At 39.8% G+C, this 18,616-nt stretch overlaps 1 protein-coding gene across 1 annotated transcript; it reads right to left on the bottom strand.

Moving 5' to 3' along the window:
- Positions 1-10,713: 10,713 nt before the first annotated feature.
- Positions 10,714-18,475, bottom strand: inhbb (inhibin subunit beta B). Its single transcript, XM_017470320.3, has 2 exons — positions 17,066-18,475; positions 10,714-12,971 (listed from the first exon to the last, which is right to left on the bottom strand). Exons 1-2 carry the CDS (start codon positions 17,442-17,444, stop codon positions 12,199-12,201), a joined length of 1,152 nt encoding a protein of 383 aa, XP_017325809.1. The 5' UTR covers positions 17,445-18,475; the 3' UTR covers positions 10,714-12,198.
- Between the last annotated feature and the right edge of the window lie 141 nt (positions 18,476-18,616).

Raw genomic sequence — 18,616 nt, forward strand, 5'->3', positions numbered from 1 at the left:
CAATACTTCAAAATCACAGTTATAGTTAAAATTAAAATGTCACATTATATACTAGTCATATGCAATAATCATAATAAACACATCATAACCTACTGTACCTATAACATTAAAAGTCACTAACTGCCCAGTGGAACGCATCCTCAGTGTTGGCGGGCTCTATGTTCTTCTTCTCCAGCATGGACTCCTCTGAAAGCCTGGCTGAGCTGACCCTGGACCCTGGGCATTGTTCACACAGCTTGGTATTCCCTTCGCAGCATGCTGCAGCCACTGAAGGATGGGATTTTAGGACCGTGTCCCACTGCTTGTCTGATTCAGGTCCTGCTCTTTCTCTGCTCTCCACTTCATTCAACCCTATCCTAGTTCTAACCTTTAGACAAGAGCAATAATTCTTAAAATAATGGTCTTTCTTAGCCTAAAGCTCTTGTACTTTTGTACTCTAACTGCTCTCTCTCCTCTTAACGTCCCTGCACCTTTTGCTCTCATTAGCTGGAATAAGCACAATGCATGTCAAGTATCATCATTTAAGAAAGGCGGTTTGAATGGGAGGCCCTATCTGGGCTACAATGTCCCCTCTATAGTTGAGGAAAACAGTCAGAAACTGTCAATCAAAGTGAAGTTTAATTCTGGTGGAGAGCATGGAGAGACTTTTCATACTGGTAGGGTTATTAGGGTAATCATCAAGCATCACATATTGCTTTGTGGTCTATTTTCCATGTTCTGTTGATGTAAGCTCCTGAAAATTGTCATGTGCTGCTGTAGACATTATTATTTTGACAGTGGCCATTTTTTGTTGCTTATTTAGTCCTCAACTTAGTTTGTCAGTTCCTGTTCTTGAGACAGGTTCTGCTTTGTCAGTATAAGGGCAAATTCCAAAGTGGTTTACTGACAGCACTTCAGGCTATGAACAACTTAATTTATTGAATCTAGACATCAACAGTGTAAGAGAGAGTTTTTTTTAATTATCTTGAGACACTGAACATCGGACATTGGAATTAAACCTAACAAACTGATGACTTATCCATACTGGCATACATTACATGTATTTTCATGAGCTTGTATACTACTGTAGTTAGTTTGTAGCTGAATAGCCCTAACCTCAGTCCCATCAAAAGTTTTGCCTCTTTTAGAAAAAAATCTTTTATTTAAAAGATTTTTTCAAATAAAAACAAAAACATTTTTTTAAATGCCAAATGCCCCCATAATATCAGTATTGTAATCCTATCATCGGATAGATCAGATAGCATTTGTTCTCTGCAAAGAGATAAATACATGGCTGACGCCAACCCTCCAACACCCCCCCCGCCACATACACATACATGCACACACACATGCAAACACACCCACACACACACTCACACACACACACACACACACACACACACACACACACACACACACACACACACACACACACACACACACACACACACACACAGACTATGTGTTTTGTTAACGCATGTATGCCAACCTTTGGATGTTATCAGAAATCCCACCTACGTAGTGTTGTTTACCAAACTCTGAGATCTTATTTATTGGCAGTGAACTTTTTCAGTAAACAAGAAGAAAAAAAAATGTAATTGTACATCGTTTCATATATAGTTTATTAATACCACATAGCTGTTATATAGTCAAATGTACATTTTACTCAAAGTCATATTTCTTTTTGTGCTTAGAATTATGAAAATTATGTTAAGACATGGTTTGAGTGTGAGAGTTATTTTTAGTCCCTGAAGCAACTGACTGGAAGAAGAACATAGTGCTGTGCATGCAGAGAGTCACAAGCACAAAGGAAGTCCTCTGTCCACCATCAACTGTGCAGGGCCTCGCCAGTGTTTGTTGATTTGTTTCTCTGAGATCTGGGCCCTTGCCTGGTTTTTGTCAACACAAGCTGCTGCTGCTGCTATTGATTCAAGTCTTGAATGGGGACAGATACAAATAGATACCTGTCATAATGGCTTTGGTGGTAAAATGTTGTGATTATTATATGGACAAACCCCAAGCTTATGGCAGTAATGAACATGATTTCATCAGTCATGAATTACTGGAGTTGACTCCAAAGGTTTCCTGGAATATTGTTTTCTAAATGTAAAGCTAGAGGTGCACGCTGTAGCACCATTTCAGGTTTGCAGTTGCCTGTCAGACACGTTCACCAACCAGAGAAAGAAAAGAAACCCTACTTCCTACTGACATTTGCAAATCAAAAGTATGCATTTAATATGGTGTTTAAAAATATTGCACTTCACAGTGATGCAACACAACTCATTGCTGTAACTATAGCACAAGGTTCCTAATCCCACGTCCTACTGCACTACACACAGTCTTTTCAGTCTTTTCAGAATCAGTAACAGAGAGGCATGTGGAAACCCTGACAACCACTGTATTTTCTTTCATTCCACTCTTCTTCTTCTTCTTCTTCTTCTTCTTCTTCTTCTTCTTCTTCTTCTTCTCCTTCTTCTTCTTCTTCTCCTTCTTCTTAGTGCATTTGTTTTTTCACATTGTTTTGAATTTGAATTTCATCTTCTGGGAAACATGTAATATTTTATGTAGCTTCTGAAGGGCAGTACTAAATGGGAAAAAAAGATCTTTTTGTCTTAATGTAGTGTGTTACCTTCTTGAGAATCAGTGAATGTTTGCACCTTTTGTAATAGTTTTGTATGAATCCCTCAGTTGTCCTCAGTGTAAAAAGACGAATCTTAATATCATATAATCGCTGTAGGAAAGGGGTCAAATAAGCAGAAGATGCTGGAAAAGCAAAGCATGTGCAAGACCTGGAGGATTTTTCTGAAGAACAGTGGGCAGTTTAACTGTTCAGGACAAACCAAGGACTCATGAACAACTATCACAAAACACAAACACAGTCGTTGATCATCCAGGTAACAAAACACAGTATTAAGAAACAAGCGTATGTAAAGTTTTGAACTGGTTCATTCGTGTTATTATTGTGTCTAGTGAACTATGTGTAAATATCTGTTATGTGAAATAGCATATTTAGGGCAGAACTAAATAAAAAAACAAAATGCAATTTTAATGATCCATCATTTAAAAAAAAATTAACATTTTGCAGATTTTGCAAGGGATATGTACATTTATGAGCACAACTGATGACTGATGAATCTTTGTGGGGATCGCAATTTGTCCCTTATCACTATATGCAGATCCACCCACCGCTGCTCAAGACTTATTCATTCTACAACCCACTGTCCCTGACAAGGAAAAAGCACAAAGGTCTCTCATCATCTCCAAGTCCAGACAAGCCTTAGAGTGAGAACATCTTGTTTTCACCTGAAGGCATTGCAATAAAAGATATAAAGCAGCACCAGTGAGAACCAGAAACAGAATTGCTTCAACCTACCTGGATCATAAACACAGGCTGAATTTTCTGAAGCCCAAAGTAGTAATCACTTCAAATTAATTAACCGAGTTATGCTTTCCAAAGACAACATCCAATCCTTACATTTCTACTCCACCCTAAAGACATAATTTCATCATGGACCAAGCACATCTGGATTTCACATGCCAGTCTACCACATTACAGTGGTCCCACCTCTGATTGGAGGCTCCTCTGTTTGTCAGTTGAGTATCTATGACTCATGAACGATGGTCCTAAGAGCACCAGCCGCTCCCAAGGCCTCAGCATTGACACACACAGAGGAAAAGGGCTGCCTATCACTCCTCATAGCCCTCAATATGCATGCATTTCCCTTCACTCACAAATCTAATCTTGCCTCTGTCACAGTAGTCAACAGCATGACCACTTGCCCTTAACTCAACTAATTCAGATGTGGTCAACATCAGGAAGTAGCTGATATAACTTGGGCATTATTTCCCCAACATGGAACATTAGGTAAGTGCAGTGGAATTCACTGCCATTACCTCAGTCATGCTCAGCTTAGCAACTCACACCCAAAAGGTATCCTACCTTATTTGGGCAATTGGCTATGTCATAATGATTCTTTCTTTCTTTCTTTCTTTCTTTTTTTTAATGGCATTAAACTTCAGCATGATATTTGTAATTCTCCCAAGTGGGAGTTAAGGTTTGGCAGTGTTTTAGAGCTTCAGATACAGTAGAGTGATAGCTAAACATGTTGGTTCACAGGAATGCCACCTCTTCATTAATGAATGAAGAAGGCCAGGGATTCTTTCCTGCCATAATTAGTTCATAATGAGTTTCTGGATATTCAGGGAGTGTATTTTTTTTAAAGAAGAAGAATGCTCCAGGTAAACACAAACAGGACTTTGATTTCACAGACAAAATTTTATGATCAAGCAAACCTCCATCAGACAGTTGATCCCTTATACAGTATGTAGTATCTGAATAACTTTGTATTTCCCTTTGCTTTACTCTATTGATAATCCTCAGGGTTTTTCTGCCTCAATTCTTTCTTCTTACACTGTTCCTTATGCTGTGATACCATCCCTCAGGAATGTTCAGTATGCACCTGAAAATGTCAACAATCAAAGTATTTATAGGACTTCAAATCACACACACAATAGGCTCTCTGATATAACAGAGTCTTTTGTTGTCTGCCCTCAGTCAGTGGTAGATCATTTCCAGTTCTTCGTAGCACTGTATGAACCCCACCTTTGACTATGGAAAAACTTAAGATGTTATTACAACTAAGGCATCATCATCATCATCAGTCATTAGAAAATCACACACTGTGTGTTTCTCTAGTCCCCTCCTTGACTCCTGTAAAATTAATTTGAATGAAGTTATAACCACAGACTTTGACTCATGTTTTCCCTTCTGGCTGTATGGTTAGATCAGGGGAAAGCCTTGAGTCTGACAATTGCCTTGTTCTTTAACTCTCCAGGATTGGGGTTGGTACTGCCTAATAAAACATTTGCATGTACTGTATGCATGGACCATCGTCTGAAAGATCAGCACTATATACAGTTGCTCTCATAAATTTACATACCCCTTGCAGAATCTGCAAAATGTTAATAACAAACAAACAAACAAAACAAACAAACAAACAAACAAACAAACAAATAAATAAATAAAAGGGATCATTAAAATTGCATTTTGTTTTTTATTTAGTTCTGCCCTGAAAAAGCTATTTTACACAACAGATGTTTACACATAGTTCACAAGACACAACAATAACTTAATTTATACAAATGAACCAGTTAAAAAGTTTACATACTTTGGTTCTTAATACTGTGTGTCATTACCTGGAAGATCACTGACTGTATTTATGTTTTGTGAAAGTTGTTCATGAGTCGCTTGTTTATCCTGAGCAATTAAACTGCCCACTGTTCTTCAGTTTAACTGCTCAGGACAAACAAGGGACTCATGAAAGGGGTATGTAAATTTATGAGCACAACTGTATTGGCTGTATATATATTTCCCTAACCTTCTATTAGACACAAGCCAAATTTCTACTGGCCCAGACCTGTTCTCCAAGGTACTCAGCAATGTTGTGTGAAACCATACGGATTTCTCAAATGTAATGGCACTGTCATAATAAAGATAGAGGTTTCATCAATTTAAATTCAGTTCATGCAACTTTAAATAGGTTGCATGGCTGTTCCGTCCAAGTGTAAGGTATTGCTAAAGTATGTCTTGGATTTCAAAGAGTTGACCATTATTTTTTGTATGTTAGATCACATGTTTGATATTATGGCAGGCAGATTGCAAATGCTTTGTAAATGCTCAAAAATCAATTACATTCTGTTCATATCAACCAACATGCCATTTATTATTTAAAACTCAGGCCTTTATAAAAGAGGGACATTAGAATAGTTGGAAATCTCCCATGAGGACATCCATTGCACTATGAGCTGACATTATCCTGATACATGTTTGATATTAAAATCATTTCAGTAATTCACATAACAATGAACTCTCTCTCTCTCTCTCTCTCTCTCTCTCTCTCTCTCTCTCTCTCTCTCTCTCTATCTATCTCTGCAAGCTTATTTATTTGGTCTCTTCTGTTTAACTGATGCAGCTTTTCTCTCAATATTGAAGAACATGACAATCTTTTCTAACCATGTGATCAGGCTGACTTTTTCTTTGTGCCATTGTTTATGGTTTATGGTTTCCTTTTACTCAGGAGGTGTGTCAACCTAAAGCAATGCTCTGTTAGTCTTTCCTTTGCCCTGTACTATAACCTGTCTTTTCTAACAACAAAGACGCCATTTCTGTCTTCTTTGATGCAGTCAGCAGCATCTTGAGACACTCCCTCCCTCTCCCATCAGTATCTCCATTTTGGTAAAATCAAAAAGCCCCTCAATGACAGAACAACAAGAACAATAAGAAACCTGCAAAATAATGAGACTCCAGTCAGCCCTGATGAACAAACATGCTGATGGCATTCTTTAATGTGCTCTAAGATGAATCTGCAACCACACCTGAAATCCCCCTGAATGGAATTTCCCCACCTAAACACGTAAGCTCATAAGCTCCTATTTCCTCAGTTCTTTCTTGGTCCTAGAAGATCAGAGAGACAACTGGCTTTGTCGGTGAACTTGAGTCTAGAGCAGAAGGGCTGCTTCATTCACCCTCGTCATTGTCTCTGCCTCCGTCAGTGGTTTCAGCCTCTGCATGCACCACGTCACATGAATGTGAGTAGAAACTCTGCCTTGCAAACAAAAGGCCAGCTGTTTACCCTCTTCTACATTTACCTGCAGTGAACACACTACATATTACTCACCAGAGTTTCAGTTTAAAGGTTAAACTAGCCTTATTGTTCAGAGTGCTGTCATGAAGCTGCCTTACTTCACCAAGCCATTTGCCAGGCAAAGTCCAACCACAAAAGGATGGCCAGTTTTATATATTGACAGAACACAGAGTATATTGATGATGTCAGGGATGACAGACAGACCTAAGAAGGTGGGGGACTAACTGTAGGCTTTCTGTTGCAACAAATCAGTCGCCCTTTCATGGCAAACTATCAGTTCTTTCAGAGTGGTGACTCCCTCATCGACTCCCTATGGAGGTGGCCTCTGTCGATCCCTGGGTCCTAGCCTGCACTAGGTGAAGTGGGACACAAATGGAGTCTTTATGTCCCTCAGTATACTCTACTGGTCTAGGAGTCAAGAGGTCACCACAAAGGGAGGGTGTGTGCTCGGGTATTGTAGGGTGAAGGTTTAGGGAGCAGAGGAGCGAGAGCCACAAATATTTTGTTGTTTTCTCATTGGTCAAGGAAAATGTATAGGTCTCTGAGACTTTCTTTAGATGTGTCATTCAATCTATTATAATTTTTCATATATTTATGATGGTGAGAGATTAATTCTATGTTATAGGGCTAGCAGGGCTGTTAATAATCCAAGGCTCATTTTCCTTTGGCCTTGGTGATTTGAATCCTGTTGACCTTTCAGCAAAGCTTCTTAACAGAAACCAAATGGTAAGGCTTGTCAAATGATAAAGTTAAGTCAAATAAATCTGTGTAAAGTTTCTTGTATGTTTATTAGAATTGCATTAAATTCAAAATATCCATGTAATGCATTTTATTTGGCAACATGTGAGTCTCCTGTATCATCTACAATGGTTTGGTCAAGCCACTAGTGGTATTTGCAATTACATTTAGTCTTTTTATGATCCTGACAAGAGCTGGACTGTGACCTTTAAAGAAACATTTTAGAAGCACTAACCACACCTATGCTAGTTTGTGAATCTGCTGTATTGTTTACAAATATCTGACAATCTTTTAGGTCCTTTAACAAATCTCTAGCTCTAATCAGGGACTTGTTTGTAAGCAAAGTGTATTGTTTAGATTATTTTAACTGTTATACAGAGTGGGATATTTTATCAAGTTAAAAAAAATTATCTTTGAATTATAGTTTTGGAAACACACCTGGAAACATTTGAGTTCTTCCTTTCTAGATCATTTTATTTTATATTTTAGGTAGTAGCAACTCCAAAAGTTTTGATGTTTGTTGAAAAGGAAGGGTTTATCCAAAAATACAGTCAGGCTGATAATTATTTGGACATTGAGCATACAGTTATTGTATGCTTACCCCAGTATATCAATGTTGAATTTAAATAATGATTTATATAATGATTATATAATATTATTACATAAGATTATATAAGTGCAAACTTTCAGCTTTGATATTAGGGTGTTTAAATCCAAACCGGGTAAACTTTGTATTTGCCCATAGCCCCACCCCACCCCACCCCACCCCTAGAAGTAAGCAGATAAAGGTTGATTACAAGTGTAGCATTAGCATTTTGGTATCTGTTTCTGTTAATTCAAGAGCTGTCATTGCTAGTTAAGCAAAGCATCAATAGGCTGAAAAAACAAAACAAACCTAATTGGAGATATAGCAAAAATATTAAGTGTGGCCAAATCAATTATTTTGTACAAGGAAGAATGCACTGTGAGCTCAGGAGCACCAAAAGACCCAGAAGATCACCAAAAACAACTAAGGTAGATGGCAGAAGCATTCTTCCCTGGTGATGAAAAACCCCTTCACAATAGTTGGCCAGATCAAGAACACCCTCCAGGAGGCATATTTCTGTCAAAGTCAACAATCAAGAGAAGACTTCACCAGAGTAAATGCAGAGGTTTTACCACAAGACATAAACCACTGTTAAGCCTTAAAAAGAGGAAAACCTGATTAAAGTTTCCATGAAAATTTTTTTTATGATGTGACTGCTGACAAAATCAGCAAGATGAATTCAAATGGAAAAGGCTATATTATCTGTTTAGATTCAGCCAAATGCTTCCAAACTCATTGGATGGTGCTTCACAGTGCAAATGGACAATGACTCAAAGCATAATTCAAAAGTAACCGAAGACTTTTTTAAATGCAAAGATGTGGAATGTTCCGCCAATCACCTTATCTGAATATAATTTAGCATGTATTTCACTTGCTGAAGGGAAAACTGAAAGCAAAACGCCCCAAGAACAAGCAAAGACTGAAGACAGTTGCAGTAAAGGCCTGGCAAAGCATCACCAGGGAAGAAACCCAGTGTCAAATTAAAGTCTGGACACTGGCACACATTTTTTAATAACTGAAACATGATTGGCCTAAGTTATTTATTGCTATTTATTTTGGAAATGCTAAATTATGAAATGCAGAAAAATTGCTAATCATAGACAACAAAATGCAAAGATTTAAGATAAATGCAGGAAAATTATAATAACATAATAGATTATTATTTATCATGAAGAAAAGGCAGATAATAATTTATTTCATGCCTGCTGAGGTTCATCCTATAATCTTACAACATGAATACTCATGAGTTCAACACACACAAATACAGTTGAGTAGAGACATGGTTGGATGAAAGTTAAAGAGGAGGGTAGAGGTAGTAGAGGTAGAGGTAGAGCTAAATTTTTCCATCACTGTTTTAGAATACTGTATGTACCAATGATGTACACAACATTGCGTGGCCAAATAGAAATGACAGTATATTGCAAAAATATATATATTTTTTACTAACAGGCCATTTTATTCTATTTTTGTCTATTGTCTAATATTTCATTTTGAGGAAAGCATCGCTGGTTTTGGATCCAGTATTTGGTTTTGCTCACAGTGGAATGTTTATTTGAGAACAAAGTTCCTGAACTGTGTGTGAGCAATTGAGAAAATCCTATAGATTTAAATTTCACGCTATTATGTGTGAGCAGGTGTGTAGGAGTATGTTGCTGCTTAGAATTATTGGATTAAAGAACAGTTCTAGAAACATATGCTCAAAATGTCCACTTCAATTCATAATTCCCTGGTAAGAGTGAACATGTGTGTGTGTGTGTGTGTGTGTGTGTGTGTGTGTTTGTATGTGTGTGTGTGTGTGTGTGTGTGTGTGCGCACACTTCACAAGGTAGCCAGGGGGCATAACTATAGTGTCATTAACATTCCAACAGCCATGCCAACACTGCTAACTCTGCACTACATGATGAGACAGCTCAGTTTCAGTCTCTATATGATCACTCTTTCTCTCTCTCCCTTATTGACACACACAACCCAATACACGTGCACATACATATGCACACACAAGTGCACAGACAGATACACACATACACACACAAATATAATCACCATCTAGTAGTAGTACCAATGCTGACTCATGCCCTTTTTAGCTTTCGTGATTAAGATGTCTCCTCCAAACATGTTAAACATGTTATTTCACACAGCATTTGTTCAGTTGTCAGATAGGATAGCTAAATTTCAGGCAATTATCCCACCATGTCCTTGGGTTTTGGGCATGTTTTAGAAGACTTGTTTTGCAGTGCTGCAGTCGCATTCTTCAGAAACACTCCAGTCATTGGTATGTGTGAAGGCCCGCTCTGCTGGCATAAAGTGTTCCTTCATACCAACTTGTTTTCGTAGCTCTGCCTTAAGGATCTAGAAAAAGGCAACAGATACAGATAGAGTTGGGAACCCACTCTGATATAATCATGCCGTGTGGCTACATGTCGACAAGTAGAAAACCTTTTGCCTCACAGCTGAGAGGTCACTGAGAATAACAAATACAATCAGCACTTCTTGTTCAGAAACATACACAATGTATTTGTGCCATATCAGAAGCAGCCAGTTAAGTCACACGTCAAAACTCTTCACTGGATCTGAATGTATTATGAGAGAACCAAGAGAAGAAAAACTCATGGATTGGATTTTTTCCCTCATTTTGACGTAGTGAATAAAATCAGTATTTCTTTTTCTCATATTACAACAGCTTACAATGCAAGAAGAAACGGAATTGTCTCAAATATGTCAATATTATTTGCAAATAACCACTTCAAAACTCCACAAAAAGCACCATAATGCAGAGTAAGAATTTATTTTAAAGTTACAAAATATTTACGAAGCTTATTTTATTTTTACATAAACTGTACAGAAATGACATGTTTTACTGGTTGACTTTGTACCAACAGCTAAAAATAAGTTTCATTACATAGAAAATGAGAGAATTAAATATGAAGGTTTTGCTGTACAAAATAAAAAAACATATCATGAGCTGAAATGAAATCTGTGATGTTGTACCCTGACACAGTGATTAGGCTTCTTAAAAAGGATAAACAAATATTGTACAAATATTGTAATAGCCTTGCCACCATATTATAATAACTAAAATATTGGCCTCTTTGGTTCCATTATACGGTACACACAAAATTTTCAACAAAATTCAGTTGACTATTATAAAAAATATTTTTTTTTTCCATAGCATTTTGTTTTTTGTCTTTTTTAATTATTTCTGCAACTTTTCAGTGCAACATATGAACAATCATCCGCTTTGGAAAGAAAGCGAAAGATCACATTTCAAGTATTTGATAAAGAGTTAAAGATTAGCAGAACAGAACACTTGGTCTGGAACAGGATTATTATACATTGCATAGATTATGCGGCACTTTATATGACTAGGACTGAGTGAGGATTGGGGTAGGTGCACCTCTTGACAATCCTTTAGAAGGCATTTCAATAGGCAAGTGCTTTAAATTGTGCATTTAGGGCATTTTTGCAAGTGCTGTACTGCCAGCTGGTCAGTAATAATGCCTCCACAGAGCACATGGTGCTGACAGCATTTATGAACCACTGAAGATCACAGCCAAACAGCTATAACATCACATTTCACCTGTTGGACCTCATATCCTGGTTCAGCGGTCTGCCACATGGACTATGCATGTGCAGGGTGAGGGAAAGCCGCCTTGTTGTGTTGTTTAAGAGGGCACTAGCAGTTTCATTTAGCCTACCCGTTTGATATGGAACAATGCCACAGAAAATTTCAGCCATGGTAGTGGAAATGCCTTGAGGAACATACAAGGTGATGTTATACATAGTTATTGAAAACTCCACCTCTATGGAATGATTTGTCACTGTCTTTGAAGTGCTGATGTTCTGAAGTGTGAAGGACATTGTTATGTCAGTGCTTTCACTAGAATTGGAAGGGTTGCTGCTAAGTACTCAAAGCAATGGGCAACACCAGCTTGTTACAGGTAAATGTCCCTTTCTGTACTGTTCGAGTAAAAAGGGCAACATCATATTTTCAACTAGAAAAAAAAGTGTTTGGTGATGACTGTTCCCTTCTCATTTCAATGCCTTTGTGTTTGTAGATAATAACAGAATTACTCCTGTTATATATCTGACGAACCACTGCTCCATGCACACACACACACTAGTGTGTGATTGTGCATTTTGAGTGAACATATAATAACATATTTATATGCCTGTGGTACAGGACCATAAATATGTCACTGCTGTTGTAATGTCTTTTGATTACATTCAAAGTCTACAATTCCCTAACCAGCCTCAGGCACAGCCGCATTCCTCCACTATCATATTAGGAACGTCCCGTTTGACAATGTTGTACTCATCGTCAAAGTAGAGCATGGACATGGTGCTGAGCTTGGTAGGGATGCAGCAGGAGTTCACTGAGCCTGGGCTTATGCCTCGCATGCGGTACTGATTGACCACAGCTGTGTGGAATGAGGAGGCGGAGCCCGGCACGCCTGCCATATATGCAGGGCAGCTGCCGTCGCAATAGTTGCCAAAGTAGCCAGCAGGTGCGATGATCCAGTCATTCCAGCCTATGAGCCTAAAGTCAATGTAGAACTGCTGCCTGCAGCACAGACCACCATGATTTCCATCACACTCCAGGCCACGCTTGTGGATACGATGTTTCCCCTCTGCCTGGCGTGCCCGCACCACCAGGAAAGGCCGGTGAGAGGGATCACCGACGTCCACCAGCACAGGCGCCACATTGGCTACCTCACAGCTCTCGCAGTGCACATCCAAGTCCTGCCGTCGCTCATCTTTCTCTAGTGCCACTCTGACTGCCTCTGACAGTGGGAATGTGTGCCAGCCACTGCGCTTCAGCTCCAGGCGCTTCTCAACCCATTTTTGCTGACCACCAGGCTCCTGGTAGTGCACCCTCACTGTCACCTTCCGACGCACACCTTTTTCTAGGCCTCCAGGCAAAAGTTTGATGTACAGCCATAGATTGGCTTGCAGCACATAAAGGTTCTGATTGCCCTCATTGGAGATCACAAAATAGAGACTGGACTTCACTGACGTCAGGTCATCTATAGGAGATGGAGAGAAAAAAGTTTATTGAAGCACATATATTTGTTTGATTTTAAAAGACATATAACAAATATTTAGTTGAAAGTTGCTATGAAAGTTCCAAAAATACCATATATAGCTATTTATGCCTGAGGTAGATTGCTCCGTTCTATCACATGAAAGCCCTGACAGGTTCAGATACCTCAAATGATCTTTTGTTCACCCTTTCATATATCACCCAGATTGATGGAGAGGCTGCAGCAGCACAACACTGGGCTTGGGCCCAGTTGGCCATGTATTGCAGGCTGCTGATGCAGGGAAGTAAGGGTGGATTGTGAGTTCTGCCCTGGGGGGTTCATTGAGTTCACTGTGAGCGTAGTGAAAAACCCACAGCTCCTGGAGCCTTGGAGACTGACAGCACAATGCACTCTGTGAGGTATTATGAGACAACCATGGCACAGCCTAGTATTGAGCATGTTGCCTCTGAATAAAAAGGATGATCAGGAAAAATAAGAAACATTTGCTTAGCACAGTATTCTATATACTGTTGTATTCAGCATGTAGTCAGTGTTTAGAACAGTTCAGGGTGCTGGCCTTTTCTTTTCCATTTCTGAAAAGTTCCATTGAGCCAGCAGGCACTTGGTTGCTGATAGCTCCAAAGTGATGGATGGTATAATTAATCATATTTCATTTGATCTTTTGGTTCATGTTGCAGAGCTGCTTATGGCTGGCCTGTGCTGGATTGGTTGAATTACCTTGTTTGCAAACTGATTAGCTAAGGTCAGTGTCAACAGCTTGCCTTGGAAGATAGCTTGTTTCTCTGACAGCCTGTCTGGCCCCATGTAGCAATGGCTTTATGTGCACTCAGCCCTGTCCAGACTCGTTTGCCTGACTCTGCTCTCTGGCAGGAACCCAGTTTCTCTGCAGTCCCAAAGTGGCACACAGTTAAAACTCAGGAGGGACAGAAAATAAAGCACTGGGGACATGGTGTCAGCTGTTAAAAGCTGTGTAGCACAATATGAGTAAAACAGATTAGCAAACATTTCAACTGAAATTTTCTACCTCATTAACTGCTGGCATGCCCTCAGGTTATAAATATTCAAGCAAGAAAGTGCTCTACTGCCTGCCTCAACAGCTCCTTCTCAAAATGAATGAGATGCGCAGTGCAGACTGATCTGAATGATGGACCAACAATGTCCACTAGTCTATAGCGTTCCTCTGCACAGGAAAGCAGGAAGGGAGGTGAGGTCTGGAAAGTAGCCAAATGATCCATTGCCCACATGCTGATTGGGTGTGCCTACTTTCAGCTGAGCTGAACCACAGATGGGCAATCAGCACTGTCTGGCCAAGTTTACAGGAGGCAGAGGAAAGAAGGGTTGATTACCTGCTCTCATTAACACTTTACTCCCTTATGGAGCTCCGTATGACATTCCTTTCCGGTTCCCTTCCGGTGTTCTGTAATCTTAGGAGGTGGTGTATAGGTGAAATAGGCCAAACACAAATCTATTCAGTTAAGGTGACTATCCTAAGCAGCAAAGAAAATTGAGAGTCCAAATCCAACATTACTCTAAATTCTAAAAGGGTTTTTTTTTTCCAGGTAAAAGTAATTTGACAGCCATTTTACAGGTGACCTGTAAAATTGACTTGATTACATCACTTTACTCACCTTGAGGGGTCCCAAGCATGTGCTGGGTATCAGCAGATGCCTGGGTGGCCCATTGAATTTACTACACTCAGCTGTTTCAGCCCATTCCTACCCGTTTGTCCCTGAACAGATCAACACAGCTAAAAGTCCACTGCATTTATTACAGCTTTCAGACCACATGCTGCCCCACCACTGCAAGCATGGGCGTAGAACAGTGGAGTGCCAATGCTGTCAGTGTACCCTAGCTATCCACCAAGAATCCCCCCCAAAAAATGTCAAACAGTAAATGGATAAGTGGACACATAAATAGGAGGCTCTTTATAATGCTTCACTAGAGATTGCGCTCATGCTCATATTGCTTTAGGTGAGCTGCTTAGTTCAAGAATATGGGCTGTTGTCTGATTAGCTTCTAACATCCTGCCAATCTCCTGACACTATAGAATCTAATTTCCAAAACAGTATCCTATGTCAATAAAACAAAGATTTGCCAAGAGGATCAATTCAAATGGGGTATGACTGACATGATGAAATTGCAGGTCCTGTTGCAAACCATCTGAATACCGCTACACTGGATAATGTCAAATAATAAAGCCTAATTTCCCGTGCTGGACTGGATGTTAAGAGTTCAGCGAGTCCGAATAGCTATGGACAAATGAGAAGCACACATCTCTCGCTTCGCTCCCGTGGCTACGGGACACCAAATCCTTCTGAAACGGACCACAGAACAGAGTTAACAGAGACGTGAAGCTGGCAGCTGTTCTCACCTGCATGTTGGCAGGGATCTCCATTCTGCCCTCCTAGAGTAGGGTGTGAGATGCAAGCAAACATTCTGGACAAACCACTAATAAAACTATTAAAAGTTCTGTTCCATGTTAAGTGAAGAAAGGGTTCTTTATTGAGAGGCCAGTTTTCAGACTGCAACTGCAGTGATTTGCTGACTTATCTCCTAAGTGTCATAGGGATCCAGGGAACTACACAGGATGAGCACATCTGAAAGCTCAGTGGAGGAGTGTGCCGCTCATTGCAGAATACCTTGGGAGCTTGTCCCAAAGCCATGCCCTGGCTGGCAACCTCCACTCTGGGGGTTAGCGCCAGCTGGCCCTGAGGCAGAAGAGGTCCAGAGAGCAGGGACCAAAGCCAGTTTTGTGACACAATGCAGCTCAAAGGTGTCCTGAATAATGGGTGAAAATGCAAAGAGGCCTAGCTTTGCTTTGATATTTTAAAAGCATTCTTTGCAGAACTGCGATATGAGTAGACCATCCCCCCACTACAGCCTCTATCCCCCACCACAACTCAAATGTCTCATGCATTATTCGGTGTGATTTCTTCTCTCTTTTTTTTGTTCCTAATGTTGACATATTGGGTTTAACAGGAACACACAGTGCCCTATCAATAATTGCTATTCCTTGTTGTCTTAAGTGTGTTTCATTTATTCTTGTCCAAGCTTACTGTGCTGTACAGGTATTTAGAATAGGAAATAAAGGAGTGAGGCTGAGAAGTATCATGCTTCATCTTTCATTCTACAACCATCAAGAGTGAGAAAATTTAGACACCTTATAGATTCATGTCAGGTCCCCATCATATCAACAGTGATAAAAAAATAATTATTTAAAAAAAACAACAACAATAATAATTTCTCATCCAAGATCTGGACAGACATGTCAATGTTTCAATCTATAACTACATTTAATTTAATAAGTAATGTTTACACTTCAAAGTTTGACTCTTACTCTTGTTGATAAGGTTAATTCGAAAGGGGAAAAAAGTTATTATAACCAAAGGTCTTTTAAGGATTTAATCTACAGTTATTGGAAATATCTAATTGGACACAGCAGAATATACCTAATTTGTGACATGTATGAATATATGAAATTAGTTTGATAAAGAAATGCTGCTAGCTGTCAGTGCGATCATCCAATAGTTTCATCCAGTTTCAGTTTGTAATTAGTGAAAAGTGTGAAAATATTCCATAATGTTGATCAAATTATTAGCATTTACCATACCATGCTTGCAGAAGGTTGCAATGTGTAAATGAGTTCTATTACCAATCACTACATGTTTATTCTGTATATGTTTATTCATGTTTATTTAACCCTATGAGATAGGGTTGTATAATATTATTATATAATAATCTAAATATGCGATTTCATATATTTTATATGTTTCTGTGGAGGCACTGAATAACTAGGTTATGTAGCCTAATATTGTTAAAAAATAATGCAATATGGCACATATCATGTTGCATCTTCAATGACATTTTGTCGATATATCATGCTGCATTAGTCTTCCTGCTGATTTGCTTGAAATATAAAATCAATAAAACTAAAACACAACGTCCACGTGCTCAAGGGTGTTTTGGTAACTTTAATAATAAACGCTGCATAATCTGTGCAAACGTCATTCCCGTGTTTACGGAAGTCCGGGAAAAATAGGATTGATTTGTTATAAAGTTTGACATGTCCTACACACCTGACTCGGCAAAGCTGATGATTTCTGAGGTTTCCTCTTGCGCCTCGTTGCTGTAAGCGGCTTGGCCATCAAAGCTGGGAATCTCGAACCTCCCGTCCTCTCTCACTTTCCCGGCGTGGAGCTTCCTCAGTGCCGTGACCATGGCCGCCTTCGGGATCGGGTGCGTGATGTTAGGTCTCTGCCTCATCTGCAGTCTGCTCAGTATGTGCCTCTTCACCGCCTCCAGAAAGTCCGTGTCCATCGCGTCTGGAACGTCTGGACGGCCGAGGCCGCATGACGCGCACGAGTCCCGGGGCAGCGCGTGGGTGTCGCTCCCGGCGCCCCGCACTGACAGCACGCATGCCATCAAACAACACATCACCCGCATGATTACCTTCATCTTCTCTCCGCCGCGTCGACTGCCGATCGTCTTTAATTAAACAGACCGGGTGCCTTGAGATATTTCTTTACTTTGCATTCACAGATCCGTCGTGCCAGGTAAATCGACGCTGTGCAGCCACATGAGATATTTACACAATGTGTTCATAAAAAATACTTGAAAAGTTATTTTCGTCAGCTCGGACTTAAGAAGGATCTGAATTAGGAACAGTCCAGACTTCCAGCATTTGTCTTAGAGACAGCTCCGTGCGTCATGGTTTTTTTGTGTGTGTGTGAAGGATGCAGAGACTCCGGTCAGAAGAGATGGGCTTGACTTCGAGCATCCAAACTCAGCCTCAGGCTAGATCAGTGCGCGTAAAACACAGGCCACATTTCGTCCTTATAATGACGGCAGGAGAAAAATCATTCCAACACAAAAAGAATGCAATCAGAGTCCGAGATCCGATCGATTGCACAAATTAGTCATTAAAGTACTAAGAGCTGAAACAGTGTCCTCTCTGTTATCGCACCTTCTCTCCGTCCAGGTCGCCGCTTGGAATGATAAAAGAGCAGAGAATCCTGACGTTCTAGCGGGTGCATAGCCTCTGCGTACTACAGAACCGATGTTGTGCTTTCCGTCCTTTCCCCAATGCAATCAACATACTAAAGCCTAACTTTTTATAGTTGAAACCACGTGGGCTGAGAGGAGATTACTGTGTGTGTGTGTGTGTGTGTGTGTGTAGAGGCGAGAACAGCATTAGCTGACCCGCACACTCCACAGCTCTGGTGGCCAGCCAAGGTTACATACACAATAAAGTGTAAACGTCATATTGTAACTCCCTTCTATTAGACTCATGTTACAGTCTGTTTTCCTGGAAAGTCTGATATGACTTTTACAGTATAGGCCTACTCCTTAATGTGAGTGTTAAACATTTATCAAAAGTGTAGTAAAATATTTATTAATGGTATTATATGCTTTTTAAGGTTTATCGTGTGTCAATCAACATTTCTTTAGACCAAACCCTTTAATGAATTCAGGATCTCTGAATAGTTACTAAGATGTGATTTTTCCCCCCACATTAGTGTGTTTTTAAATTGATGGACATTAATCTTTTTGTATATAAACCATTTTAAGAAGTGAATGAAGAAGCACTTCTGTTTTGGTGCTGTGGCGCCATCTCTTGTTCTGCCTGT

The sequence above is a fragment of the Ictalurus punctatus genome, chromosome 6, assembly GCF_001660625.3.
Source record: "Ictalurus punctatus breed USDA103 chromosome 6, Coco_2.0, whole genome shotgun sequence".
NCBI classification, from domain to species: Eukaryota; Metazoa; Chordata; class Actinopteri; order Siluriformes; family Ictaluridae; genus Ictalurus; species Ictalurus punctatus.